The sequence below is a fragment of the Agelaius phoeniceus genome, chromosome 3 (genome assembly GCF_051311805.1).
Source record: "Agelaius phoeniceus isolate bAgePho1 chromosome 3, bAgePho1.hap1, whole genome shotgun sequence".
Classification (NCBI taxonomy): domain Eukaryota; kingdom Metazoa; phylum Chordata; class Aves; order Passeriformes; family Icteridae; genus Agelaius; species Agelaius phoeniceus.
The window spans coordinates 93729659-93757518 of NC_135267.1; the positions used below are offsets into that span (position 1 = coordinate 93729659).

At 39.8% G+C, this 27860-nt stretch overlaps 1 protein-coding gene across 6 annotated transcripts; it reads left to right on the top strand.

Moving 5' to 3' along the window:
* The first annotated feature begins 318 nt into the window (after positions 1-318).
* RCOR3 (REST corepressor 3) lies at positions 319-27178 on the top strand. 6 transcript variants are annotated; one of them, XM_054630167.2, is made up of 12 exons: positions 319-575; positions 1064-1120; positions 7089-7166; positions 8648-8700; positions 10424-10585; positions 10938-11062; positions 12506-12602; positions 15238-15456; positions 17114-17191; positions 17803-17860; positions 23069-23310; positions 23739-27178. In XM_054630167.2, the coding sequence occupies exons 1-12, from the start codon at positions 434-436 to the stop codon at positions 24081-24083; spliced, it is 1656 nt and encodes a 551-aa protein (XP_054486142.1). In that variant the 5' UTR covers positions 319-433; the 3' UTR covers positions 24084-27178. The 6 variants fall into 6 exon arrangements, with proteins under 6 accessions (XP_054486142.1, XP_054486143.1, XP_077031990.1 ...); XM_054630168.2 differs by having other exon boundaries at positions 320-575; positions 12506-12584; XM_077175875.1 differs by lacking the exon at positions 319-575 and adding an exon at positions 713-776.
* The last annotated feature ends 682 nt before the right edge of the window (positions 27179-27860 follow it).

Genomic DNA, 27860 nt, shown 5'->3' on the forward strand with positions numbered 1-27860 from the left:
CTCCCGCGCCTCCCGTCCCCGCTCGGCCCCTGCGCGGCCGCGGCTCCTCCCGCCCTGGCCACGGCACCACCGGGCCCGCCACTCCCGCCCGCCGGGATCCCTGCGCCGCCGCCGGGAAATAGTCCCCTCTGTGCTCTGGGCCCGCTGGCCGGGTGAGCTCCACGGCGCGGCGGCGCGGCCGCGGTCCGGGAGGAATCCTTCCTTCCTTCCTTCGGCCGCGCCGCCGGCGCTGCGGCGGCATCCCCGCCCCTCGGCGAGATCCGGCCGGGCCGGCGCGGAGGGATTCCCGGCGCCGGGGGAGGGGGGCGCGGCGGGCGGGGGGAGGAGGTGCCCGAGGGGGGGGCGGGGAGGGGGCAACATGGCGGCTCCGTATTAACTTCCCCCCCCTCGGCAGCCAGCGCTGCCGCCGCTCTCCCCCGCTCCCAGCCCTGGCATGCCGGGCGCGATGGAGAAGGGCGCGGAGCTCTTGGGGGGAAAGAGCCGGACAGCCCCCAACGGCGCCAAGAGCAGCAGCCCCTCCAACGGGCACTACTCGGAGCCGGAGAGCGGCGGCGGCGACAGTGGCGACGAGCACGGTGCGAGCCTGGGGCCGCCCCGCCGGCGGCGGCAGGGGGGTGGCGGAGGCGGCGGGAGGGGCGGCGAAGCGAGCCGAGCCGCCTCCCCCTTCCCGGTGCCGGGGCTCCGCCGCTCCGTCCGTGCCGCGGCCGAGCCGCGGCCGCGCGTGTGCGGGGCGGGGGGGCGGGAGCGCGCGGCGCGGCCCCGCGGCTGCCCCCGCGGTACTTAACGATGGGGAGGGAGTGTCTCCCGGGAGCCGCCGCCGTCCCCATTGTTCCGCTGGAATAAACTCCCCCTTCCGCCTCCTCCTGCCCCCTCCTCGGCGGTCGTCGGGGCTTAATCCGCGGCGGCGGCGGTGGGCGGGGGGTGGCGGGGGGAGGAGGTGGCTTATTCCGCACGGCCGCGGCGGGGGCTCCGCCAGCCCGCCCGCCCGCCGCACGGCGGGAGCCTGGGACGGCGCCCGGGGACGCTCCAGCCCTTAATTTCTCTTCCCCCCTTTGCCTTGCAGATGTAGGAATGAGGGTCGGAGCGGAATACCAGGCGCGCATTCCTGACTTCGAGCCCGGTAAATGGCTTTTCGGCTGTAACCTGACATCTCCCGAGGCGGGAGGGGTGGGCTCGCCGCCGGGGCGGGCTCGCCCAGCGCTCTCCGGCGGCGGGAGGCGGCCGCGGGGCTCTATTTACGGTGCTTTGGAGCCTTTGTGTCGGCGACCCGGTGCCGGCGGCGGGAGGCTTGGCCGGGGCAGCATCTGCGCTCCGGGGGCGGGGGGCTTCGCGGCGGGGGATTCTCACTTCATTATCGGCCGCATTATGTGTATCCGGCGGGAGGCGGTGAAGCAGAAAAAAGCTTGATTTTTCTTTTTTTATTTTTTTTTTAATTTTTCCCCCTTCCTGTCCTTAAACCTATAACCATAAAAAATATTTGCCGAGGGGGTGATGGATGTTGTCGGGCAAGGGTGGGAAGTGATGCGCCCTGCCGGAAGCAGAGCAGACCTGGCTGCTGGGTGGAAGATGCGCTCGGTGGGAAACTCCTGCTCCTGGTTTTGTGTGCTGTAGTAGCCTGGCTGGCCCCGCCGTGGCAGGCTGAGCTGCTCTCCTCCGCCTTCCTCGGCCCCCCAGCCCCGCCCCGAGCAATATGGGTACGCTCGCCCAGCCTGGTACTCAGCTTTAGCAAGTTAATTGCGAGAACGCTGCCGTGCCTTACTAGGCTGAGCAGGGAGGGCACAGGAGCGTTCAGCAGTTTCGCTGTAGCGGTGGGTCAGATGAAGCCTATGTACTTTGCTGCTCTCCAGGCAGGCTCCGTGGGTGTCGGGTGGTCTCTCACCAGAAGGGGATTGCTCCCAGGGTGCCTCCCAGGGCTGCAGCGAGCCCCTCGGGATGGTCGGAAGTCCCCACTGGCCAAAGAAAAGGCCAGGGGAAGCAAAGCACCAGGATGGGATCAAATGAATGCGTGATCTTGGCTTAAGGGAATGCCTTTCCCCTAGGAAGGAGCACGCAGTCCATGTCTCTTTGTTAATAAGGCTAATTGTTTGCACTCTTTATTTTTACATTGCCTACATAAAAATATACACGGGTAAAAATGATGGTTTCCAACCTCCAGCCTGGATTTGCTTTTCCTATAGGCCACTTAAATTAGAAAAACACCTAGTGTTTGTTTTTCTTTTGATTAAAAGAACTCTTCAGCCCTTGTAGGACAATTGAGGTTCTGTGGTTTCAATTTTGTAAACTGTATATGCAATAGTACCATTACATTAGTAACTACAGAACTAATTTTATGCTCTCCTATAAGCAGACTTTTTAGAGCTCCTAAGTGTTTCTGGGGGATGGTATTAAATTAATGCCTCTTTCTCCAATAACTAGGGTTAATATATACTCACCCTATCAGTTTCCTTAATAATGGAAATGTTTCTTTAATAATTCCTGAGTTAGAGGCATAATGTTTTATTATGAGTTATTATCCTTCTTGGTGTGTGTATTTTCCTGATTAGGGCAAGAAGGTAGTGATTTATTTTGGAACACCTAAGTCTTACAAAATAAATTTAAAAGTCCATCAAGTTTAAAAGTACAGCACTTACCAAGTTAACAAATTGTTTATCTGAGGAGATATCAGCAAGATCTCATTCTTTCATCTGCTTGGTTTTTTGGGTTGAATTTTTTTTTCTGGTGAGTTTTGAGGCATAATTTCTTAGAGACAGAAATAATGAGAGACAAAAATCTGTCTCTCCAGGTACTTTTAGGTGACTTTTTTGTAGCAAGTAAGGTAATAAGCTCCCCTTTAGTTCCCAGTTTGTATATATGGACATAGCCCAGTATTTGATTGTCTTTAATTATGTTTCTTCTTGGAATTGTTCTAATGCCTTTTTTTTAGGGTTTATCAGATATTTTAGAGTATGTGTTTATTTGCGGTACTCTTGAGTGCTATTTTTTAAGCCCCTTGAAATAAATAGGTGGGAGAAGGGAATCAATGATGGATGAAAGTAGATATAACTCTAAGACATGAAAGTCAGCCCTGATAAACCTACAAAATACTAAAATGAGTGGAATAATACCAAATCCTTGGGTTTCACTTAGCCTGTCTTGAAAAATAGCCATAAGCAATGCTCTACAACAATACACTGAGGAACAAAATATTCATGATTAATGTGATGGCAGTAAGCATTTTTTAAAAATTTAATTTATGTGTAAAACAAGATCATTTTTTTAAAGAAAAAGTGCCACTGTTTCTCTGTGTCTCATGGAAGAAGTGGATTGTGGTTGGGAGCAGCAATTACGCAAAATTCACGTTAGTGTACTCTTGCCCCCTCCACACCATATTACTTTTACAAGCAAACTTTCAGATACAGCTTAAGAGAAGTAGAGTTTTTAATTGTCACCAACTGTTACAGCAACGAGAGCGATTTTGTCACTGCAAGAAACAATTTTAATAAGTAAACTTTGGTTTTTTACTTTATCTAATTTACTGAGTTAACATACCATCTCTTGCATGCAGATTTTTGTCTCCTCCTCCTGGTTTTCCTATAGTATTTTATATTTTTGGTGAAAATTTTTCTGCTTGTGCTTTCTGACCCACCTATAGATCCAATGGGATGTTACAAAGCTGGTATCCCTATATTGTGGGTTGTTTGCATTCTTTTGGAAATCGCAGTAGAGAATGCACCACTCTGTTGTGTCACCCACAGAGAACTGCTAGAGAAGTTTTATTCTACTCAGATTTAGACTTCACAATGGTTTTAGTATGAATTTTGCCTACTTAATGCTGAAATACTTAATTTCCCATTTACCCTCTTTTCAGAGATGGAGTTGGGGCTGTCAAGAAGAATGTTTTATACCATTTAAGGTCACTTAGGAAAGCATTTGTCTGTATGTCTTTATAACTTCTCTCTCTAGTCTTCTAATAGGAAAACAGGCTTTTTTAAATTGAAATTATTAAATGGTGTGGGGAAGGCTTAGTCTTAAGCAGAGGAAGGTACATCTTCTGCTGGAAACCAACATACTTTTAAATTGCCATGCTGCCCTGCAATGCCCTCACTGTGTCCTGTATGTTTCTGGAAGATCACCTTATTCTCAGTACCTGGAATCCTGCATAGAGCTGCACCAGCTGTGCATACCCAACTTCTAATGTGAAGCTGCACTTTAGAGAGGGTCAGTTTGCTGCTATGATTTCTGTTCTGGAAGTGGTGCCTGTTGGTCACCTTCAGCTGGCTGCATTTCCTGACTGGTACTGGCAGAGGGGTGCAGCAGCTGAAGTGCAGAAGCCTCTTCCTCAGTGGCTTGGAGGTGTGTTTTGGGGAGAGGGAGACTTGTTATTCTTCAGATGTAGCTCTTGGTCCTTCTCTTCCTTACTGGCTTACAGGTCTTCTAACACACTTTGGTTAACATGTTGCAGGGTATTTCCAGGCCCCCTCCCTTGTAAAAAAGATTGTGTTGCCCTCCAGGTGTAACACAGCCTCTTTGGGGTTAGGGCTGCTTCCTTGAGTGCTTGGGGCACAAAGCACAGGCAGGAAGTTCCCAGGAAGGTAGGTCGTGGTCTTGCATATGGAGATTATGCCTTAAGTTTTAGTTCTCATGTTTTTCAGATTCTGTGCTGCCTTGATGTGTAGCTCTGAGCTTCATATTAAGTGTTAGTAAGTTCTCTTCACAGGGTAGTTAGACAAAACAATCCTTTTCCAGCTTGAGAACCAAGGATGCAAGGAACCAAGGTTACAAGCTTCAGGCCCAGAAAGCATAAACTACAGTGAATTGAAGGGAGCAAACAAGGAGGATGAGACTTCATAACCTGAAGCTCTAATTAACCTCAATATGCAAATGGACTAAAACATAAAAGTGTGAAACCTTATGAGCAGTTGTCCATTTTGTGACCGCTTTGGGTCTTTCTTGGGTGTAGCCCTGGCCAGACTCTTGTACTGCCCAAGGTGTATCCATTGAGGCCTTTTAATAAATACCTACTTTCTTCTTTAAATCTGTCTAGTGTCTGTTCCAGATCAGCCTCTCAAGGCATCAGAGATGGAGAGATCCCTGTCCTACAGCCAGGGACATGCCGTGCTGAGGTCAGGGTGCCTTCCTTCAAGCTACCTGTATGCATCTCATTATTCCTTTGTCATCCTGGCTTTTCTATTGGCAGTGTGAAGGTGCCACCTGAATGGAAGCAGATGTCTAATTCCTGCTGGGGACACAGCACTGCTTTGAAAAGGGATGTTCTGGTGGTGGTTGCTTGTTTGTCATGTGAGGGTCATACCTCATAAGGGGAGTGTCACCACCTACATGATCTCCTGCAGGCACAAGAACTCTGAAACTAATTTTGTTTTTTCTTTAGTACTTGAGTATTCAGTATCTGGTAATATCCATGATATTTCAGTTGTGTGCAGATATCTCAAGTTTAGACTTTTTTTCCTCATAACCTGAGACTCTAATACATTCTCTGGTCATCCTGCTTTCTCCTCAACTTTAGCTAGAATGAAGTGCAGGATAGTGGTCATTTACTTGTGACAAGAGAAATGTTGTGCCTGTAACAGCTTGCCCTGCTCTTCATGAAGTCTTGCATTCCTAATGACTAAAAATGTCATGCTTTTTTATTCTAAAGTGGAATGTTATATTAAGGAGTTCGTTCTTGTATACCAAAAACCTTTCAGAGTTTAGTAGTGCTTATGCCTTGAACCTAGTGCTTTATGAGTGTATGCACATTCTTAACCTGTTACAGAGTTTATGCTGCACTGAAGTTATCTGCCTTACACATCTCATTTTGGAAGGGCGCAGGAGTTCTTTAATTAACTGTTTTCAAGTTCACAGTTGTGATGGATCAAGATTGCAGAGATGATAGCAAATACAAAACACTGCCAAACTGAAGAGAGAAGAGCAATAAAACATAGTACATAAAGGGAAAGCACTGCACTGTTCTTTTTTCCAAAGCACGGGGTTTGGTTTTCTGTTTGCTTCAAACAAGATGTAGAGCCTAAATATAAAGTGTGTAAGCTTAAAATGGAGTGAAAAGTTACTTGTTTCACTGAATAAAAAAAGCTGTTCTTCTCCAATAAGGATGCAAGGATTTCTCCTCTGAGGGTGATTACTCAAGGAATTCATACTGGCATTAGATATAAATCCAATTGTTGAGCAATTTCTTAGCGAGATAAACTGTTGTGAACAAATAGATTATAAGGGGCTTTGTTTTAGACTACATTTGTGCAATAGTAGTGGAAAGTGGCTCTTGACTGAATGCTTTTGCAGTACTGGGGAGTTTCTTTTACAGCATATTTTCAAAAATCATATGCTCTGATGTAGTGCTTCAGTGTTTGCATAAGTACTGCTCTGTCCTGATGGGTTGGGTAATTTGTACTGCTTCCCTTGCTACGTTGAGGTGGGGGTAAAGAAACCAAAACCAAAAATTACTTTACCGTCTGACTGCTTTCTCCAGCTGTGCAATTTGGTTGGTTATGAGTCTTAAAATTATAAAATTAGAAAAATCAAAACTAGAGAGAGATGAACAGAATTGTTTCTGGTATAGTTGTTAGTATAGTTTCTTCTTGAAAGGGATCAAGGATGGTGACTGAATTCTAGCTCTTATCTATTTTTGTTTGTTTTAAGGAAGTCTAACTGACCACTGCAGGTCCTAGTCCTCCTATGACAGTGATAAACGTTAGAGCCCTAACAGACAATCAAACTTCAGGAGAACAAAGTTGCATCTTTGCCAACTCCACAGGGGGTATATTTAGATATGAGGAAGAAATTCCTCATTATGGGGTGGTGAGGCACTGGGACAGGTTGCCCAGAGAAGCTGTGGATGCCCCATCCCTGGAAGTGTTCGAGGCCAGGCTGGATGGGGCTCTGAGCAGCCTGGTCAAGTGGAAGGTGTCCCTGCCCATGGCAAGAGGTTTGGAACTAGAAAAGATTCCTTCCAACTGAAGCAATGCACTTCAGTGGTTTAATTGTGGTAACCAGGATACTGTCTAATATTTAGTTGTACTTGAACATCCTAAGAGTAGTGTTCGGATTCAGCCATTTGATATCTTAAGGAATTAATTGTGAATTATTTCTTACAGGTGCCACAAAATACACTGATAAAGATAATGGAGGGATGCTTGTATGGTCTCCATATCATAATATTCCTGATGCCAAGTGTAAGTCCTTGCCTGCTTGGGAATTTGGGGGCTTAAGTAAACTAAATAATTATTTCTGGTGTGCCTGTTTGGTCTTTATTTTACACACAGTGAAGCTGCAAATAATTAAACACAAAGCTTCTTTTTCTTTATTTAGAGAGCTCCAGATAAAGCAAAGATGATCTTCTCTTATGCTAGTAAAATCATTGTTTCAAATCATATTGCCTATTTTGTACTATCATCATCATTGTCTGTGAAACCTTTTGTTATTAATTAAAGAATAAAAAATCTGAACATGAGGAACTTGCTGCTTTAAATTCCTGGGAGAAGGAGTTGCAGCGGATGAATTTAGAAAAGATTTGTTGAGGCCCACTTCAAGGGGAAATTATTACTGTTGTCACAGAAGGAAAAACCAAACATTTTTTCCCTTTAGGAGTGACCCGAAATACCGGAGTCATCTGACTAAACGTGATCAGTTATCTGTTTAATCTAGTTGAAACTTGTTTCCTGTGTTAGAATATGTAATATAGGGGAGTAAACTTTGAGGATGCAACCATGAGAACCTCATCCTCGGGACAGTTTCTATCTAATACCAGTAGTTAGAGATTTGTGTCCCTCTGAGGGAATGCACCTTCAACTACTGCAGAACGGTTAGAAATAAAATACAGCTGTGATTATTAAACACTTTTTTCATTCCTTTAAAGTATAATTAACTCTTTGCAGCAACAGTGCATGGCAGGGATATCCCTTGTCCATTTGAAGAAGGAGGATTTGATTATTTCCTCTTCTTGATAGTACTTCCTTTCACCTATTTAGTTGCCACTTAATTTTGAGCTCTTGAAGGTGAATAGGAAAAGATTTTGTTTAAAAATAAAAAGTGGGACCTAATTTCATAATGATGAAAAGTGTTCAACTCAAAGCTGACTCTAATATTGCTAAATATGATTTTTTAAAAATTTTATACCTTAGTTTCATTATCTAATTATTGAATTTTCATATTCTCTATTGAAAACTGACTTTGTGTCATAGTTAAAATCCATATTGGTTAGTGAAAGCTATAGTAATCTTGAGGATATGCATAATCATTGATACATGATCTTCTTGCTGTAATTTTCAACATGTTTGAGAATACAAGCAGTAGAAGTAGTTAAATTTAAAGCTAACCCAGAAGGGGGTTCCAAAAAGGCATAGCCTTTCAATAACCAGCTAGTCTCTGCTTTAACTAAATAAATTATGAGCCTCTGTGGTTTTGTTGTAGTAAAAATGTGAAAGAAAATTAGCTTGTGTAAAAAGTTTATAAAATTAAATGTTTAGTAATGGTCAGTGGGTTTATTTATTATTAATAAAGCTGTGAGTATATTTAATATTTTGGGGGATCTGGATCTGGGCCTATGCAGTGTGTTAAAGCATGGGGAGACTCTTTCCCCATGTTAGATGGCTAATTCTGTCATAGAGCAGAACTAAAATTATAAAAGAGTAATTCTGACATTGCTTTGTTACAGTGGATGAATATATAGCAATAGCAAAGGAAAAACATGGATACAATGTGGAACAGGTAAGTGCTGTGGAATGAGAGTGCTCATTTAAAGGATTTTTTAAATATAAAACTATAACACAACTCTTATTTTTCCCCTTGGTTACCATTAATTAACACTGTTTCTCTTCAGGCACGGCAGCAAACACTGCAGTTAAATGGATCTGCATACAGTTGTGGTCTGGATTCTCTGCAAAAGATTGAGCTCTTTGTTTTCATGACATGCTCAGCTTGTAATGTGCACTTTTGAAAGGTTTGGTATGTTTCTTGATACACTGGGCATGTCATGCACTTGTGTGTGTATATTTAGCTAAAGAGTTTCTTAGGGAAGCAGCTTACAAATTTAAAGTTTAACATTAAAATGCAAATATGGTACAATTTTGAACCATTAATTGATAGGGATGGCACTGAAAAGGTTTCTTTCATATTGAAAAAAACCTGAAAACCAACCTCAATTGAGTGGGTTTTTTCAGAGGCAGGAGAACAGGCTCAAGTTTTAGCTCTGAAAGTAACAAACAAGTTCACTTTTTATTTAACAGCCTTTGGCCACCATTCCTTAAAAAGTAAGGATAAAACTTTGCTGGTCTTCATGTAGTTCTATCACAAAATTCTTCATAAATTCTTCAATTAACCAATCTGTAAAAGTGAGATTACCTGTTGCAAAAAAAAATATTTGCTGTATGATTGAAAAGAAGTTGTATGATCAAGTTTTGGAGGATGGAAGCTTGCTCATCAGCTGCTGTCTGACAAAGAGGCTGCCAGTGTTACAATGTCTAGAATATACCTGTGGTTTGGTGTTACTTCTTTATGCCTTGACTTCTGTTAGGCAAGAGGAGGAACTGATGGATCTCAAGTCTCCAAGAGATGGATTTCCAAAATAACTTCTGGTACAAAACACTTGTAGACTCCTCACAATGGAACAGAAATTCTCTTTGCAAGAGGTGTTTGTCACTTGCCATTTTAACAAGAGCAGAGTTTGCTGTGTCCAGGTTGTCAGAAGATGTGAAATCAGGGGGTTGGAGAGATGCCTGGTGATCATGTCTGTGCTGTGTGATTGAAATTGAGTAGATTACGTTGCCCGATTCCCATGCCCAAATCTTGGCATCAAATCTGCCTGTGGTTCTCTGGCAGAAAGTCCAATGAACATAAAATCCTTTTAGACTTGTCTAGAAATGAAATTGTGTAAGAAAGTATATTTAAATTTCCCTTCCTTATTAGGTGCACATGACAAAGTGGCCATGCTGTTATTTGTGGATTGGAGAGTTATAGAAAGACCACTCTCACTTTGAACTTTCAGACTTGCATTTTGGATGATCCTCCAGCTACTGAAAAGTATTTTTATTTAAAAGTATTAATACTTAAAAGTATCCTTATTTTCTTTCTTGAGTGGGCTGCTAATAAAGGCCTATAAGGAGCTGTGTAGGTGATATATGCCTGTAAAGTAAGAAAGCAGGTCAGATTTGAGCCTCTCAGCCTAGTTCAAGCTGCTCTAGAATTACTGCTGCCATGCCAACCTTAAATTGTCTGGCTTTCATACCATTAATAAAGTATAGATGTGCCCACTGTCTCCAAAGAGAATTTTGTAACCTATAGTAAAGAGCCAATAAAATTGTAAATGCATTTTGAGAAGGGATTCTCCTAGTCAAATTTTATTTCAAACAAATAAATTCCCTGTTTTTATTTAACTTGTCTCAATGTTTTAGAAAATTGACTAAATCCAAAGAGGGATTATTTCTTTTCAAAGGCTCTCGGCATGTTGTTCTGGCATAAACACAATATTGAGAAGTCCCTTGCGGATCTCCCTAACTTCACTCCTTTCCCTGATGAATGGACAGTTGAAGATAAAGTCCTATTTGAACAAGCATTTAGCTTCCATGGAAAGAGCTTTCACAGGATCCAGCAAATGGTAAAGTAATATTTTAATCAGAAGCATTAAACAGTTCAGATGCACTAAGAACAAAGGCTCCCGTTGGGCTAAAATTTCATGTTGATTTCTATGTAAGAGCTTCAGGAAGAACCTTGAATATGAGATTTAATTTAATTTCATCATGTCTCTTGGACATGCAGCTTTTTCACTCTAATGAAAAAAGCCTTCTCCCCTTTTCAAAAATGTGTATGAAATACATCCCTCCTTTCAATCTTACCAATGCATTTAAAATATTATTTAAAGGTTTATTTATTTATAAACAGAGCTGAATTATAATTCTGAGTGGAATTTTAAATTTTAAAAGAGTTAATCTGTTGATGAATTCTTCTAGCTCCCAGACAAGACCATTGCAAGCCTTGTAAAATATTACTATTCTTGGAAAAAAACTCGCTCTAGAACAAGTTTGATGGATCGTCAGGCTCGTAAACTAGCTAATAGAAATAATCAAGGTGACAGGTGAGTTTATGTTCTTAAGTAGCTAACCAGAGACTGAAATCTTCCTAAGTAGAGATGTGAACTAATTTCTAGCCATTGTTTCCATGTGAACCATGTGTTTCAGGTTTGAACCCCTGTTGTGCTGTCTCTGGTTTTAGCAAGGGGTTTGGTACCTGTGCTTTAAGAACTTTATCACTCCAGTCTGTGTGAGTTGTAATGGGAGATGGAAATGTTTTAATGAATAACTGTAAAAACAAGGATTTACACCCTAAAGTCTGTTACTGTCTGTGCAGGAGAGTGTTTTTGTGGGAGGGGTTGGACTTGTTTCTTGGTTTGGATTTTTGAGCTAATATGGAACTACAACTCAAAGTGCAACCACTATGAAGAGCTGAACAGTTTCAATGCTTATGCATTGTTTTATAACAAAAATTTATATAAAGTTGTTTTTTTAGAAGACTTACAACTGCTATCAGAGAGAATTAGAGCTCAGAGTAGTTTTGTTGTCTTGCATAGAAGGGAATAACATTTCTCACAGTTATTATAAAATTAAAATTTTATTGTGCTCAGTATATGCAATAATTAGCTTACACTTTTTAAAAGGTGATATGTGTAGCATGTATAAGTAATATAATCTATGTTTATATGGGAAGCTGTAATTTTATATCTATAGAAAATTGCTTAACTGGAGCAAAAAGGGTCTTTTTAATTATATGTTATTTTGAATAACTTCTGAATCTAAAGTTCATATGCTTATTTAGTGATTCTATTTCTGAAAAATTGCAAGCTAAAATTAGTTTGCTTTTAAAATAGCAGTTTGGAGGGGTTTGGTAATAACTAGAAATTTTAGTTTGTTTTTGCATTAATTTATTCAGTAATTATATTGTCAGAATGACTGGATTGGGCTCCAAATTGACTGTTCTCTTTTTAACCTTTTCTTTGATTTAATTCAGTAAATTTGATTCCCCTCCACTAAATTGCTAGATTTTAAGCACATTGGTGAAAAAGCAGTCCCATGTTTTCCCATCATATGCACTATGCTCCCCACAGACTTCAGCAAGGGTTTATTCACCTGGTGCAGTGGTTTGAAAATTGGTCTATTAAAACTAATGGGGCAAATGAAAGGTTACTTCTACCTTTGGTATATAGTTGGCCACATGAATGTTCATGCTGGCACAAGTGGTTGAATTGAAGAAAGGTGACACCAAAATTCTTGGCAGCAGTACCAGCACTGCTTAAAGTAACTTTGAAACTGTGGTTTGTGGTTGCTTGTTTATCATAATAATTACTAGAATTTAATACTGAAAATCATGCTTATAACAGCTGTCTTTTGAAAACTACAAACAATTTGAGATGCCATATTCTCAGAATGGATAAATTCAAGTAGATAACTCTTACCCTGGTACATACTTAGATTTGGGTTTAAAAAGTAATAAAGTGACCAGCTTTTTTATAATCTGTCTTTAGTGATGATGATGTCGAAGAATCTCATCCAATGGATGGAAATGATAGTGATTATGATCCCAAAAAAGAAGCCAAAAAGGAGGTAACAGATAACTTAATGGTGAATGTCAGTTTGTTTGTTTTCAGTGAATGTGTTACTGTGAAGACTGAGTTGTAGTACAGAGGTTTAAGTTTCAACCTGTTGAACTCCCAGGGTCTTTAAGGAGTCAGGATCTTGATGATTTCTCACTGAAACAAAATTGTATCATATATTTGTGCCATTTTGTGGCTGTAAATGCATCTCTCATTACCTCCACTGTGTCCTGAGAGCTCTTCAATTTTTGGGTGAGATGTATCCTCTCACAACCTAGTAAAACAGGTTGTATTTGCCCTCCTTCAGTCTTGTTAATATGTTTGCACTTTTACTGGTTGTGAATTATTTGAATCAAAATGTTTTCTTTGAATTTTAAAATTAAATTACATTTTTCAAAGAACAACTTTTGTTGTTTGTTCAAAGCCACAATGAGGTGATGCATTTCAACTAATATGTGGTTTTACTGAGATGCTTTTAACTAATAGATGTAGAGGAAAAACATTTTTGTCCTAATGAGCACTTACTGTTAGCTTTACAGATGACTGCTGTGTTCAGGGTATGTTCAGGTTTTAGGAGTTTGAGTATTTGTTCTAAACATTAAGCTATCTATGAACAAGAGTAGAAAAACACATTTAAGTGTGTGTTTAGTTGTTTCTTTTATCAACTTTAAGCATTTGTGACCTTCCTAAGTCAGCCAGTTCATGCTTCTCAAGAGTGAGAGGAGAGGTTATGCAAAACTTCAGCACTCCCATGAAGGGGTATCTAGGATTATGAATAAAACTTTGCACTTTTCACCAAAATAATATTGAGTAAGAGAGTGATAAGTTTAGCTTCTGTTCTGAGCTTTGCAGTGACCTTCGATGTATCCCTTTATCTACTGGCCTTAGGGGAAAAAGGACAATTATCCCTTTCAGTGAAAGAGTTCAAGATTACTTTTTTAACGTGGGCATGTTTTATAGTACTTGCAATGTCACGTGGTCTGATAAAGTACCTTTTTACTTTTCTGTTCTAACAATGTCCCTGCAATCTAATGATTAGAGTTGCTGCCTTAGCCATGTCTAAATAAGGGCTATTTTGCTCAATTTACTTGGTTATAGTTTGAATCATGACATGCAGTCCAGAATGCAAGTGGTGTGTTGATAGATTTCTAGGAAAAGGACAAATAGATTTGTAGTTTCTGATGAGCTATTTGGATCTGTGCAAGATAATTTTGTGATCTAATAGTTCTGGTAGGATTTGCATGCTTTCACTTCCTAAGCAGAATATAAACTGAGTAGGCTGCTTGAGCACACAGAGCAATGGAAACTTTCTGTTACCAGATAAAACAAATATAACCTAAGCTCTCTATCTTGGCAAGACAAAATTATGAGAGAATATTTTCACTTTAAATCCAGATTGAACACACAGGAACTGCAATTTCATACTGAAAGAGCAATGCAGAACCAAAACCCAAATAAGTATAAACAGGGCAGAAGTAAACTTAACCTTGAATTTTTTACATGTCAAAGATGTAATGCTCTATATCAGTTTTCTGGGGAAGAGCACATATCTTAAGTGCTTTTAAGGTGGCCTCTATGAAGTCTGGGGGCTGGATTAAGATGTTATGTTAGCTGGGGAAGAGAATGTGGCACAAGGTCAAGTGTAGTAAAACAAGACTGTTTGCTGCTCTGCACTACTACTACAGAAAATAATAATAATGATAATAATAAAGGCTGCTGCACTTGGTTTTGCAGTTACTGTGATCAGATGACCACCTCCTCTTAACATGCATGGATGCCAGCAGGCAGGAGCAGTAGGGAGCTGCTTGAAGTAGGGAAAAGCCTGAGTTCTCTTTCTGTTCTGGTACTAAGCATTCCTTTGAATTAGAATATCCTTGCAGAGAAAGTAATTTTTGTGTCTCTGCTCCTGGCCTATAGGGAAACTACTCAGTTGCTCTGAGGGAGTCGCATACATGCAGAGAATGTTTAGGTGCCCATACATACCAAAACAAAGACTTAATTTCCTCTTTGCCATTCCTTTTCCTTCCAAAGAAGCAAATAATCAAGGCCCATGTTTTCTAAATTACATAGATTTTTTATAATGACTGCAGGGGTATGTCCATACTCTCTCTTCCAAATCCCAAATCAGCTCCTCCCCATCCCCTCAAACCAAACAGTACAGTCTCTTTGTGGAGAGTGCTTACAGCAGGGAGAAATGTAATTTTGCATTCTTGCCTGGCCTAGTTGAATTTTTCATTCTTCTCCTTTAGTATTTGCCCAAATTCTTTGATCAGAAATAAATGTGTAAAGTCACTGATTATTTGTTTTAAAAGCGAGATACATACATGTATATTGCTTATGTAAGAGATCCATAATGTTTGCCCTCTGTCACAGTATTCAGACTGGGATTTCCATTACCATTTACTGTATTTGTGGCCATACTAAAAAAGTTTTGAGAACTGACCTTTCTTAGAGTAATGCAGGCTTATCCAGCAGATGACTGGTATGCTCCATCAACTCATCTGCAAGCCATAGTTGGATACTACATGCGAAGGAGGATGTTAGCTTAGGTTTTATTTGTCATAAATATGACATTACAATGCTATCTGATACTTCATTCTTTTTAGTAAACTTGTATACAAGATACTGTTATTCTTTAATGATTTATTTCTTGTAAATTAAAGGGCAATAATGAGCAGCCTGTTCAGACCAGCAAAATAGGTCTGGGTAGAAGAGAGTATCAGAGCTTGCAGCATCGCCACCATTCCCAGCGTTCCAAATGCCGGCCACCCAAAGGCATGTACCTGACCCAGGAAGATGTGATAGCTGTTTCCTGTAGTCCCAATGCAGCCAACACAATTCTTAGACAGCTGGATATGGAACTAATCTCATTAAAGCGACAGGTACCATGGGTTATTGGTCTTGGTTTGTTTTTTTTTTTTATCTCAGATTGTTCTGATTGTAATGGTTTTGAAGATTCTGAAACTTCTTTAGATTCTGTGAAGATTCTGAAACTTCTTTAATGTGAGTCTTCCTTGTTTTGTTCCACAGTTATCACCACAAATGCTGGATAGTAGCTGCTCTTCAGTTTTGTTTTTTACGTTCATCTGCTCTTTTGGATAAAATGAAGCAAGATTACTTTTTACTTTTTTCAAAAAAAGGGTAGCATTAAAACAGTGCTACAGATTTGGGGACAGGAAAAATCAAAAGTCACATTTGATTTGAATTTTTTTTTTTACTTTGTTAGAAGTATTTGTTTGAAAAGCCATAACGAGACCAATGGAGCAGAGGAAGTTACATTTGTTATGCTTTAAATTGTAGCTTTTTTTTATGGATGTCCTTTCCCACAAATTATGAAAGTATGAGAGGTGTGTGGAACCTAGATGTGTGGACCTAGTTATGTCTCTGTTTGAATTGATAAGTTTTCTACTTCTTATTAAATTTAGAAAAGCTTTTTAGTCTTCACCTTTAAGAGGAAAATTGCCTGCGCCCTTTGCATGAAGAAATTAAATTTTAGCATTTAAAGTTGAACCATGTAATTATTCAGCTTCTAAGGGTACAGTAGTTATGTGCATGCTTGCTTTCTAGGAGCGATGGGGCTACAGAGCCAAGGCTCATCTTCTGGAATTTCTGCCTCCTTATAGAACTGCCATGTTGCAAAATCGTGGAGGGTTTTTTTTTTTCATGGGGTTTTTGCTCCCTTATGTTCTTTTACAGGAGAAATAAGCTTCTTTCTGTCACAGCAGGACTCTGGGGCTAAATAGCATAGGTGGGTTTCACTCTTTAGCCTTAAGTGTAGGTGAGTTTCAGCCTTGAGGTTGTGTTTCTCTTTTTTTTCTTTTTTTCTTTTTTTTTTCTTTTCTTGCAGTGATCTCAGAGATGCAGCCTTTGGAATCTCCCACTGAGTTGTCTGCTTTTGTGTCCATGCTTAAGAACCCTTGTAATAGCTGTGCACCATAGTATGCAACACTATTTTCTTACCTATGTTATGTGCATCAATGTCAGATTTAAGTGGTTCAAAGATGTGTATATGTACAATTTGGAAGGTCTGTCCTTTTAAAAACTAAGAAATATTTAAAATAATTTCAAGAATCCCCCCTAATTAAATTAGAATGATCTCAGGTCAATGAAAAGCATCTGTCAGAAGGAACTAACTGAAAACATCTCATGAATTTATTTTTTTTTTAAGAAGGAAGAAGTTAATATATGCAATACATCTCACATATCTAAGAATGAAGTTTTGTGTCTAGAGTATTCTTAATTCTTCAAGAACCTATGCATCTTATCAAAAATTACTTGTTGTGAACAGCTTTTAATATTCTTGCAAACAAACTGTTCTTCTGAAAGACTGGCTTAATTTTTTTCTCTATACTAAACTGATGTGTTTTGTTTTGGTTTTTTAAAGTTTTTTTTGAAACAGTTAAAAGTAGTGAAGCCTTAAACCATAATATTTCTCTTTTTAACTTAGGAGGTACACTTGTGGCAATCCTAGTGAAGATAAATGTGTAAAGTGACCAACTTTCTTTGTGGAGCTGATTAACTTTGTTGTTTTTGACCAAGGTTCAAAATGCTAAGCAAGTAAACAGTGCACTTAAACAGAAAATGGAAGGCGGGATTGAAGAATTCAAACCTCCTGAGGTAAATCAGAACAAACACTCAAACTTGTGGCCTTGCACTTCTGAAGTGTCATGTCTGTCCACAGTAATAGGGAGCTGAAATTGAGCCCTGATACTTGGGGGCTTTTTGGATTAAAAATAGGTAATGTAGATTGCCAGTAATAAATGGTGTTCTGTGTAAAAACATGACTATATATACATTTTGGCATCTAAAATGAATGATCTATTTCTACTGAAGTTCTGGTTTTGCTTGTTTTAAAGGCTTGGATATGAAACATAACATGAATTCAAAATGCTCTAAACACCAAGTCCAAATAGTTTAGACAAATGTTACTATAAATTCAAATTCTGTCTGCATAAAGATCATTAGCTTGTGCATAAGTTATTATGTAGATGATACTAATAATTGCAATAAAACAGAGGAAAAACTGCTGGCATAGTTTTAAGCTTAATTCCATAAACAGTATTTCCTCTGCGTGAAAGCAATCTTAAACTATAAATTTTTGGCTTATAAGCAAGAGGTTTTTACCCATTTTGCAAACTGTAGTGCAAGTAAAATAGATAGATGCTCAGATATCTTGCAGCTGTTGAAACAATTTAATGATCTTTGTGCCATTTTTCTAATTTTAATAGTCTAATCAGAAAATCAATGCCCGTTGGACCACAGAAGAGCAGCTTCTTGCAGTACAAGGTATGTTAATAGTAGCAGCAAGTTGAAATCTGATGCAAAGGATATGAAGAGGTGCTTAGGCTTTTATTTGTATTTCCCTCTAATGCAAAGCTAAACTTTTTCTGGTCACCAGGAAAACAGCAAAACTATTGAGAATATTTAGGACATTTATCAAGCAATATGACATTAGGCTTTCTGTTACCCATGTTAAATTTCAAAGAGAAAAGCTATGCAGGATTTAACAACTGTATTAGTACCAGAAAGTCCCTTCAATCATCTTCTAAATCACATTACATGAATTTCTTTAATGTAGAAGACTAAAGCAATTGTTAAAGTAATAAAATGTGAAGCATTTAAGACATTTCCAGTATCCTAAGGTAGGAAAAAGCAGATTAAATCTGCTTTACTGTTGCTTTTCTTTGTTCATGAGGGAGTAATGGGCAGGTATCTACTCATTAGGCCTTTTAAGATCTAAAGATGGATATGGATGCTTGACTAACAGTCTTACTGGGCTAAAACCCCAGCATTTTCTGATAAGCTATTCATACAGTTTATTTGCATTTATTTCATTTATATGAGGGAAAACTGACTCTTGTATTAGCATGCACTGCCAAATCAAGGACCATGTAAGGGAAATATCTGGAGATGCTGTCTTGAAGGCATGTATTGACTCACTTATGGGGATCATCTTTTATAAAGATAATAGTTCAGTTATATCTATGTGCTTTTTTCCTCTGTGTTCTTCACCTTGAAAATGAGAGACTGAGTTTTAGTATAAAATATTCACTGTATCAGGATATCAGTGTAAAGTTGTCAGGTATGCCATACCTGGTACTTATTTATTAGTCAGATGACTGACTGAACCTAAAGTTAGGTTATTTTGATGTGTGAATGGAAATGCAGAAAGATATGGCGAGTCTTAAATCATGCCTTTCAATTTACATACTTGTCCTCTGTCCTAGGTTCATTCTCTCACCATTTCTAAATACTTCAGTATTTTGTTCCCAGATGCAGCTGAAGGGGATGTCTCTAGTATGCTATACTAGTAAGATAGACTTGCTGGAAGAGTGGGGAAAATCCAGGGTCATTGTGCCTGCCATAGAATGAAAGGATTCAAACCATCTTGCCTTTTCATAGTTTAATTATTGGAGTTCTCTCTAAGCAACAGTCTGGGAAGTGATAAGAATACAGTCAGTTATTGTTAAGCTGTGACACTCTGTGACCAACAAGACAAATAAACTAGAGAGCCTGAGCAAAAGAGAATGAGTGTTGGTGGTGGCTCCTTGGAGAGGAGATCCAGTCCTCTGGTCTCTAGGAATGGTTCTGTGTTTTATAAAGGTAGTCAGCCTTAAGGATGGGGTGAGAAATCTGGCATTCTGGAAGAAATCTGTTTTCATTGACATGTGCTTCGTATATGTATTGTTTCCTCTGTGGACCCTTTCCCTTGTCACCATATAAAATGGAGATGAGAGAGAATCTTAATGACAAGAACAAAGTGTTCTAATTATCCCTCCCTTACTTAGTGCTTGCTCTCTCTCCTGGAATGAGAGGGCTGTCTCCCATGCCTCAGGCTAAGGACCCTGATTTCTTGCTTCAAAGCAATTCCTTGAGGTGGTAGACTCTAGGCATGAGGGAGCCATGCTGTGTTTTTCCCTGGCTTTGTTTTTAGAAGGTAGCCACAGTTGCTCTACTAAAAGCTTCCCTAATGTGCGTTAGGCTTGGATTTGAACGTTGACTTGAACATGAGGACATTTGGTTCGTACACTTTAGAACAGATGAATTTCATTAAATTTATTGATATATTTTGGCATCTGCTTTTAATAATTTTACAGAAATCACAAGCATTAAGCAGGTAGGTGGCACTTACATGATTTGTTCACTTGAATTTGGACAATAACTCTGACCAAGGAGATTGTAAATATAATCTGCAGTAATATAATTTTGGTACTGTTTTTTGTAAACATGAAAATACTTGTTATCTGTAGGCTAATCTCAAGGGATTGCCAGTAACTAAGGAAGAGGTAATGAGACAACCTATCTTAAAATAGAGCTGTGTGTAATCTTAAAAGCAGTGTAGGTGCCTGCAGTGGGGTTGTGGACTCAGATTTACAATCTCTGAGCCAATATATTCACAATATAATTTATCAGCTATCAGTTCAGCTTTGAATAGTTGTTAAATGTAATGGGCTAGTTCATCAGTTAGTGTTCTTAAATTACAAAATTTTATGTGCAGAAATGTATAAGAATGATCATATTTTCAAACTAAGATCTTGGCCATAAAAATGCAATTGCAAAAGTGTTTTAACACTTGTTCGAGACAACAAATTTACATTGAAAAGCTATGCATGACTTTCATGGCATTGCAGGGAAAAACAGTTGGGACAATCAGGATCTAACTCTACATAAGATAGTTGCCAGGAGCACTGTAATCCCATCACTGTGGAACTGCAGCTCCCATTAACTCTTTCTGCCTTGTTGTGGTGCTGTATCATATTGCTTTGCACCCTGATTAATATTGTGTTGGCTGTGCTGTACAACATGAAGCAGTGTAAACAGAATAATCAAACTTGGATTTATGAGTTTCTCCAAGAGAGACATTCAAGATAAAATGCTGTAATCAAGAGCATGCATGTGTTCCAGTGTACCTTTGCAGCTGGATGAAGTTCTTTCTGAAGAGCTTGAAGGATTCCTGTGAGCTCAGCTGCTTTCAAATGAGCTGGGAGAAAACCATTCATTCATACATGGGAAGTGAGGCTATGCAGTCCTTCTTTTTGAGCTTCACTTTCATTAGCCTAATAAAATTATTGAATCACGGTTTGAACACGTGAGAAATAATTTGAGGTGTTTAGCTCTGAATTTGTATAAGGATGCATAAGAAATGTGCACCAGTTTGACAGGGATGGTGACTTGGCAACAACTCTTAGAGATATGCCATCACCTTATACATTGAAGTTTTATAAACACACAGTGAATTTTCTCTATTTCTTATGTGGCTTGAAGGGCTTTTAATACGTCATTGTGGTAGAGCAGTGGTAATAATATTGAAAAGAATCCAAAATGAGCAGTGCTGTGTGCAGCTAAACTAAGGAAATTTTAGTTTATTTAGATTTCCTTTTTAAGAGTTGGGTTCTCAGTGAAGGCAAGAACACCTTGTTTTCAAGCTGTTTGCTTAGAAATAGGCTTTAAGACCTTATTTTTTGACAGCTTGAGTTGAAGATAGCAAACAGGCTCAGTTGTTTTGCAGATTAAGGGAGGAAAGAAGTGTAGCCACCATAGTAACATAAAAGGCTGAAATCACTAAAAGTCTCTATTAGTTTCCTAACAGAAATATGCTTTATTCTGCTGGGCACCTTGTTCACTTGATTAATTGTACAGGATGTTAGATATATTGCAGTGGATGTTCCATGTTCATTATAAATCAGTAAGGGTAGTAATTGTAGGGCAGACAAAGAATTTTAAAGCACTGGAGGCAGTGTTGTGTGGGCACACACAGCTTTTAAGGAGTACAGCTGATACCTTGTACAACTGATAAAGCAGAGAGCCAAATCCCTGTCTTTGCTTTGCCTGGATCCATGCCCTCCCACGTGGCTCTGAAATCTTTCCAAGGTTCCTGCAATCGGGAGGGTTGTATTCTTTTGTACACTGCAGAAGATACTAAATAATGTAGCTGGGCTCCTGACAGCTGAAACATCAGCTTCAGCCACAGAATTTGTTACTATCCTGGAGGTGAACTTTTCTTTTAAATTGCACAGAGTGTACATTACCACATCAGAAGTGCCTAATAACAAGGAAAGTAGAAAGGAGCAGAACAAACTGAAGGTCACACTCTTCACAATTAAGTTGAAAAGGAACATTGCTTTCAGATTTGAAACAACTCTCACTTTCTGAACACTTTGCTTCATTTTCTGAAGTGAGGCATGAAATCAGGCATAAATTTCTTTTCCTGTAATGAGAAAGAGTGCCTGTCCTCTAAGAACTGTAATATGTTCCAAATGAGTTTAACTATCACAAGCTTCACAGGAGAAGTCAAATTGTAATCCTCTCATGCATAACTGACAGCAAAAAAAGTCTTCTGTTTACCTACTCTGGAACAAAATTGGTTTATTTCTTCAAGTTTCCAAACTTGTAATTAAAAATATACTTTGTGCAGCTAAAAGCTGTGTTCTAGGCGGTGGGAGAGGTTGAGGATTTTTTTCTTAAGCAGGAGAGGGGAAGAACTAGACACATAGCCTAAATATAACAAAATATATATAATTTTTATTATAATTCAAATTTTAAGTTAAAAACTATGGAATGTTGTACTCTATTTTTTTATTATATTCAGATGTAGTTTGAGAAGTATTTAAAATATATATTGGGGTTTTCGTTTGAAGTGCTCAAAAACAAAAGTGACTACTGATGTCAGTACAAAAATTAATGAAAAGAATACTGTAAAGCTCACCTGTCATGCTGCTTATCAGTAGAGGATTTAATCATGGAGGCTTTTGCTGGGCCATCTTATAAGCAGGCACTAGTAACTTAATATATTTACATTCTCCAAGGTGGAGAATGTAAATGTGAACCCCCAGATTTTTCTACGCAGGTAGAATGGTGAATGAAAGCTTCAAACAGGCTTTGCGGGGTGAACACTTGGCAGTTGCTGTGTGTAGCCTGAGTAGAGTGTGTCACAAGTGCAGGAACAGCAGTATATTGTGATTACAGATCTGTGCCCCCCTGTTCTGCCCTCTGCCTCTCCTGCCCCACTGGCCGTGGGAAAGAGCCCTCTGCGTGCAGCTGGTGTGGAGGGAGCCTGTAGGAGCTGTCAGTGTTTGTCACTGGATACTTGTAGCATTTTATTCTGTTTGCAGCCATTCACACGTGCTCAGTCACCCCTCCTCCCCTCTTGAGCTGGTCTTGGGCATCTGCCCTTACTGTGAGCACGCTGAAAGATTCACTCTGTCAGGGGCCAGATCTCTGTGGTTTTAGGTTGAGAGGCTTGGTGAGTAAGCCAGGATCTTTTAAGAAGAATGGGTAATGACTTTTTAATAAAGTTCTTGATTTGTATGTTGATAGCTGTGCTATTAAGAATTACTTTGTTTTAACGGAAATTGAGGCCTTCTCCTAATTGAGAAGTTCTCCTAATTAGTGAGTCCTCGGTTTGCAGGTCCCATAGGTTCTCTCTATAAATACATCACACGTAGCTGTGTCTGACTGATCCTTCACAGCTATGTTATTTACTTTGCCTTCCAGGTGTCCGAAAATATGGTAAAGATTTTCAAGCTATTGCAGATGTAATTGGCAACAAGACTGTTGGCCAAGTGAAGAACTTCTTTGTAAACTACAGGCGTCGGTTTAACTTAGAGGAGGTATTGCAGGAATGGGAAGCGGAACAAGGAACCCTGGCTTCTAATGGTGATGCTTCTGCTTTAGGGGAGGACACAAAAAATACTTCTAATGTGCCATCAGGAAAGAGCACTGATGAAGAAGATGAGGTGTGTTTTGTGTACCAGAAATAAGTAAGCATGGGTTGAGGAACAGCATTTTATGTAGTGATAAAATATAAGGTTAACTGGTGTGGAGTGGCAATCCACATTCTAAAGAATGATGATGAGCTTGCATAGAACTTCAGCCAATGTCGTTAACCAGCCGGGAGCAGGGCCGCACCTTTGATAGTGACGATCACGTTACTGTTTTACTGTTAAAATACACTTCTTGCTCTAGAAGAAGACTTGCTTTGTAAATATTTTTAGTTCTGCTGTCCATAATGTTTTGGTTGGTGATTTCTTTTCAGTAACTTCTCGGTTCTTTGGTTTTATATTATTAAATGCTGTTTCCTGTGTAGTGGCCAGTGGCAGCCCAACCGCCTGAGGTCCCGGCCGGGCCGGCCGTTCACACCGTCTTCTCTTTGTCCTTTGCGCAGGCACAAAGCACTCCGGCCACTCAGTGTTTAGGCCCTTCACCTCCGGCACACGCCTCTGCTCCGGCCCCTGCCGCTCCCGTGGCAGCCCTAAACCAGCCGCCCCCGTTACTGCGCCCGGCGCTCCCCGCCGCTCCCGCTCTGCACCGCCAGCCGCCGCCGCTGCAGCAGCAGGCGCGCTTCATCCAGCCGCGGCCCGCGCTGAACCAGCCGCCGCCGCCGCTCATCCGGCCCGCTAGCTCCGTGCCCCCCCGCCTCAACCCCCGGCCCGTGCTGGGCGCCGGCAGCGGCCAGCAGCCGCCCTCGCTCATCGGCATCCACACAGAACCTCAGTCCACTCTGCACTGAAGAAATACCAGCGCCATTATGCTGACTCCCACCTTTGAAAAATTGGATCCATGTACTTTTTTGTCCCTATCGTTATTTGGAAAAAAAGAGCGAGCCTTCACAGGTATCAGACCAGTTTTCCAGAGGAGCGAGCTAAGAACTAGACACGGAACGACGTCAATGACCACCTGTATAAAAATATTTTTATGCCGAAGACTTGTACAGCAGAACAATGCCTACACTGCAGCCCTCCTCTGTATGAATAACTGTTGAAGGAAGCTAACTTCTTAAATGAATAAATGTTCAACACACCAAGATTTTGTTTAACTGATTTTTACTCTATTTATTTTATTACGGTTCTTTATAGTCAAGCATCTAACTACAGGAAAGTAGTCTGGCAAATCTAGAAATAGATAATATTGTAGGAGACTTAAATGTAGTGTTGGGGTTTTTTGTGTGTGTGAATTTTTTAATTTTTTTTTTTTTATCTTTTAGTGAAAGAAAATAATGGCTTTAGGTTCAGAATGTTTGACCCTGTTTAGATAACAGCATTTCACCTTCTTATAAAATGTAGGTCTTCTCTCCATGTTTTTCCCAGAACATCTTAGTTTGTTTTAAAAGGTACTGGCTTATTAAATACTCCTCTTTCAGAGTATTCTGAAGACTCAGTGAGCTATTGTACCAAATTTATTAAATCTCATGCGTGTTCTACTCATAGAATTTAACTGGAAGCAGGAGTCCAGTTTCTTGCTGCAGTCTTGTCTCGTGGGCTGGGCAGGATAGAGTGGCAGCAGCTTCCACCACCCAGGGGGATGACAGGACAGGATCCATCTAGCAAGAAGTATTAATTTAATTTGTTATCCCACTAATTCTTCTTATGTAAGTACAGTAGAATTCCATTCCTCTGAGAATGACTGTCTGCAGTTCGTGTGTGTTAGATCACTGATACCTTGCTTGAGCATTAATGAGGGAAGTGTAGAGGCTGGTGGTGCTGGTAGAGTATCATGAGAGTAGTTATCTCCTGCCAACCCAGTCTTACTTTTAAGTGATTTTCTCTTGACTCCTGCTATATTTCTGGCAAAGTTGATTACATGAGTTGAGGGTATTGGGGGAAGGACAAAGGTGTTTGTTTATTTTCTTGACTCAGTAAAACCTGCATATAGATATTAATATTGCTTCCAAATTATAGGAGTTTGAAAGAAACTCATTTCACTGCATTCTCATCTGAAACCTTGAATGATGCCTAGTAGTCTTTCAGGGTGTGGGGGTTTTTTTGTGTTTTTTTTGTAAAAGCAGATGCCTCTAACCTCCAAGTAAACCAGGCTCCAAATATGAGTAGCACTGTTTGAAACTGTGTGATCTGAATTAAGCTATTGAAAAATAATGCATTCTTGATTATGTAATAATATTCATGTTGACTGTTGTCCTATTTGGAAAGGTTTTTTTGCTTATAGCTGAAATGGTGTCTAAAAGTCATTTTAACTTTTTTTTTTTTTAACTAGATTTGCCCTTGACTAAAATGAGACTTTTTATGCAAATGGGATGTGCTCTCCCTATGTTTTTTTTTCACAGATAAATTAGGTGGTCTAATGATCAGTTTAGCAGCTAAATAAGGTCTTTTTTTAATGTGCAAAGGGAAGTTCTTGTACTATCAGATTCTATTTCATTTGAAAATCTAGTATTAAAGTTTGATAGTTGTAACCTGAATTGCAGTTGAAGTGTTGACCTTTATGTTTTAATTCTTCATTTTAAAATACTCAGATCAAACTTGAGAGATTTTTCTTTATGAAGAGCTTTCACTGGTGTGCTGAGGTGTCATACAAAATGGTCTTTCTTACAAATTTTCTTTTGCATCAGAGTAGGTGCTTAGCCACTATGTGAGCATCAGATGATCCCGTGTCTAAGTACAGCAGAATTTTAAAACAAGCACCAAGGAGTTAGTGGTCATGGAAACTTGTGTTCTGGGAGTCATAAGTCTTTAGTGTGCCCTCATCAGCTGCACACAAATCTGGCTGCTCTCTGGTCTTTAAAACCAATAAAAAACCAAGATGGTACATTTTTACAGTTTAATTGTTAACAGTGGTAAGATTCATCTTTGGGATTTTTTTTTTCTTTTTTTTTTCTTTTTTTTTGTTTACTTTAAGCATTGAGTCTCCCAGGTGTGTGTATTGTACATCCGCTATTTTTTGTCTTGTCTCTTGTCGATAGACTTCAGTATGCAGAATGTTGGGTGTTACAGTACAGTTGGCCACCACCAACTGCTATGAAACTGTTCAGTACATTGTAATTCCGTTTAATCTTGTTTAAATATTCTATAACTGGGCAAAGGTGCTGTATTTGAAGGGGGGAGGGAGGGTCAGAGATAGGTAGGGTAGTATTTCTTAATTTACCTACACTGTAGCACACAGTAGGGAACTCCTAGCATTTGTAGTACTAAATAAGTATGTACATAGCAAAATGTCTTTATTGTGTGCTTTGCAGAATATGTGCATACAGTTTGCACGTCCTGTTTTGGGGGGTAGGGTATGTTTTAAGCAGTGTTTGCCTGGAGAGTGATTTGCTTGCTGCTTAATCAAAGGATTAAAGTTTCAAAGAAATCTGTGTCTTCTATTTTTATGTACCTTGTAATGGTCTAATATGTTAGGGCCCTTATACTGTGATTCTCTTCTAAATTCATTTCTATTTTTTTAAGAATTAGAAATAAAATTATACAATGGTGTTGATTTCAGTGGGAAATTTCTTTTGCCATATCTAGTCTCCTGTTTTGTAATGTAGTAATGAACTCTGACTTCAAGGTTGGCTTAATTTTGTCACTTTAAAAAATGTACAATGTTTGCACACTAACGTTGGGCAGAGAACGTGTATCCTACATTGTTCAAAGCTAATGTAACTCTACAGCTTTTTGTACAGTTTATTTTAGTTAATAAAGCAAAACGGTACTAAAAAATTAAATTTTACAAATGCAAGGCATAATCAGAACATGTATTCAAGAAACAACACTTGCAAAATATGGATGTACAAGAACTATCAGATTTAATTGTTGCACTTTAAATCAGAATGGGTACGAAGTTGAGCAGGTATTTCTGCATTTAATAAAACAATCACTAAACATTGCACATCATAGTAAAGCAGTTTAATTTGTTGCTCCTGAGCAAAAAGAAATAGGTACTTTTGTCCTTAGGGTTTTTTTCATCCTTAGAGTGTTGGGATTTTTCTTTACTCTGGAAACCTCACAATGCATGAAGAATAGAGTGCACACCGGTAGCTTACAGGTATGGGAGTTTGTGTATGGACAGAGACAAAATGCAGAGTTTGGGATGAAGGTTACTAGGACTATGTTGTGCCTCTTTAGAGCAAAAGAAAGGAATAGACTGAACTTACAGCCGAGGCCAGGCAGAAATGTGGTTGTCAGGCAAAAAAGCAAAGCCAAACATCATGAAATAGTGTGCTTGGAGATGTGTTTCATATTGCTAAAAAAGTGGTAGAGAAGTCAGCAATGTTGCACTGTAAAAAGCACTGAATACAGCTCAGTCATCCAGCTAAATGTGGTGAACCTCCAGCTTTTCCTGAGGCTGAGGTAGAGTTTGCCCTTCTCAGAGTGAGTTAAAGCCAGGCACTGATGGGATAGACATCTGCTTTATGATCCTAGGCAGTTGTATATGAGATATAAAGGCAAACATGAACTCTTTAACACCACTCAGTCCATTGCCAATGAATTAGGTGTCAAAAATGTACAGTCAGGTAGGGACAAGAAGCAGAATATACAGGCAACAGTATCTGGACTATTTCATTAGCAGG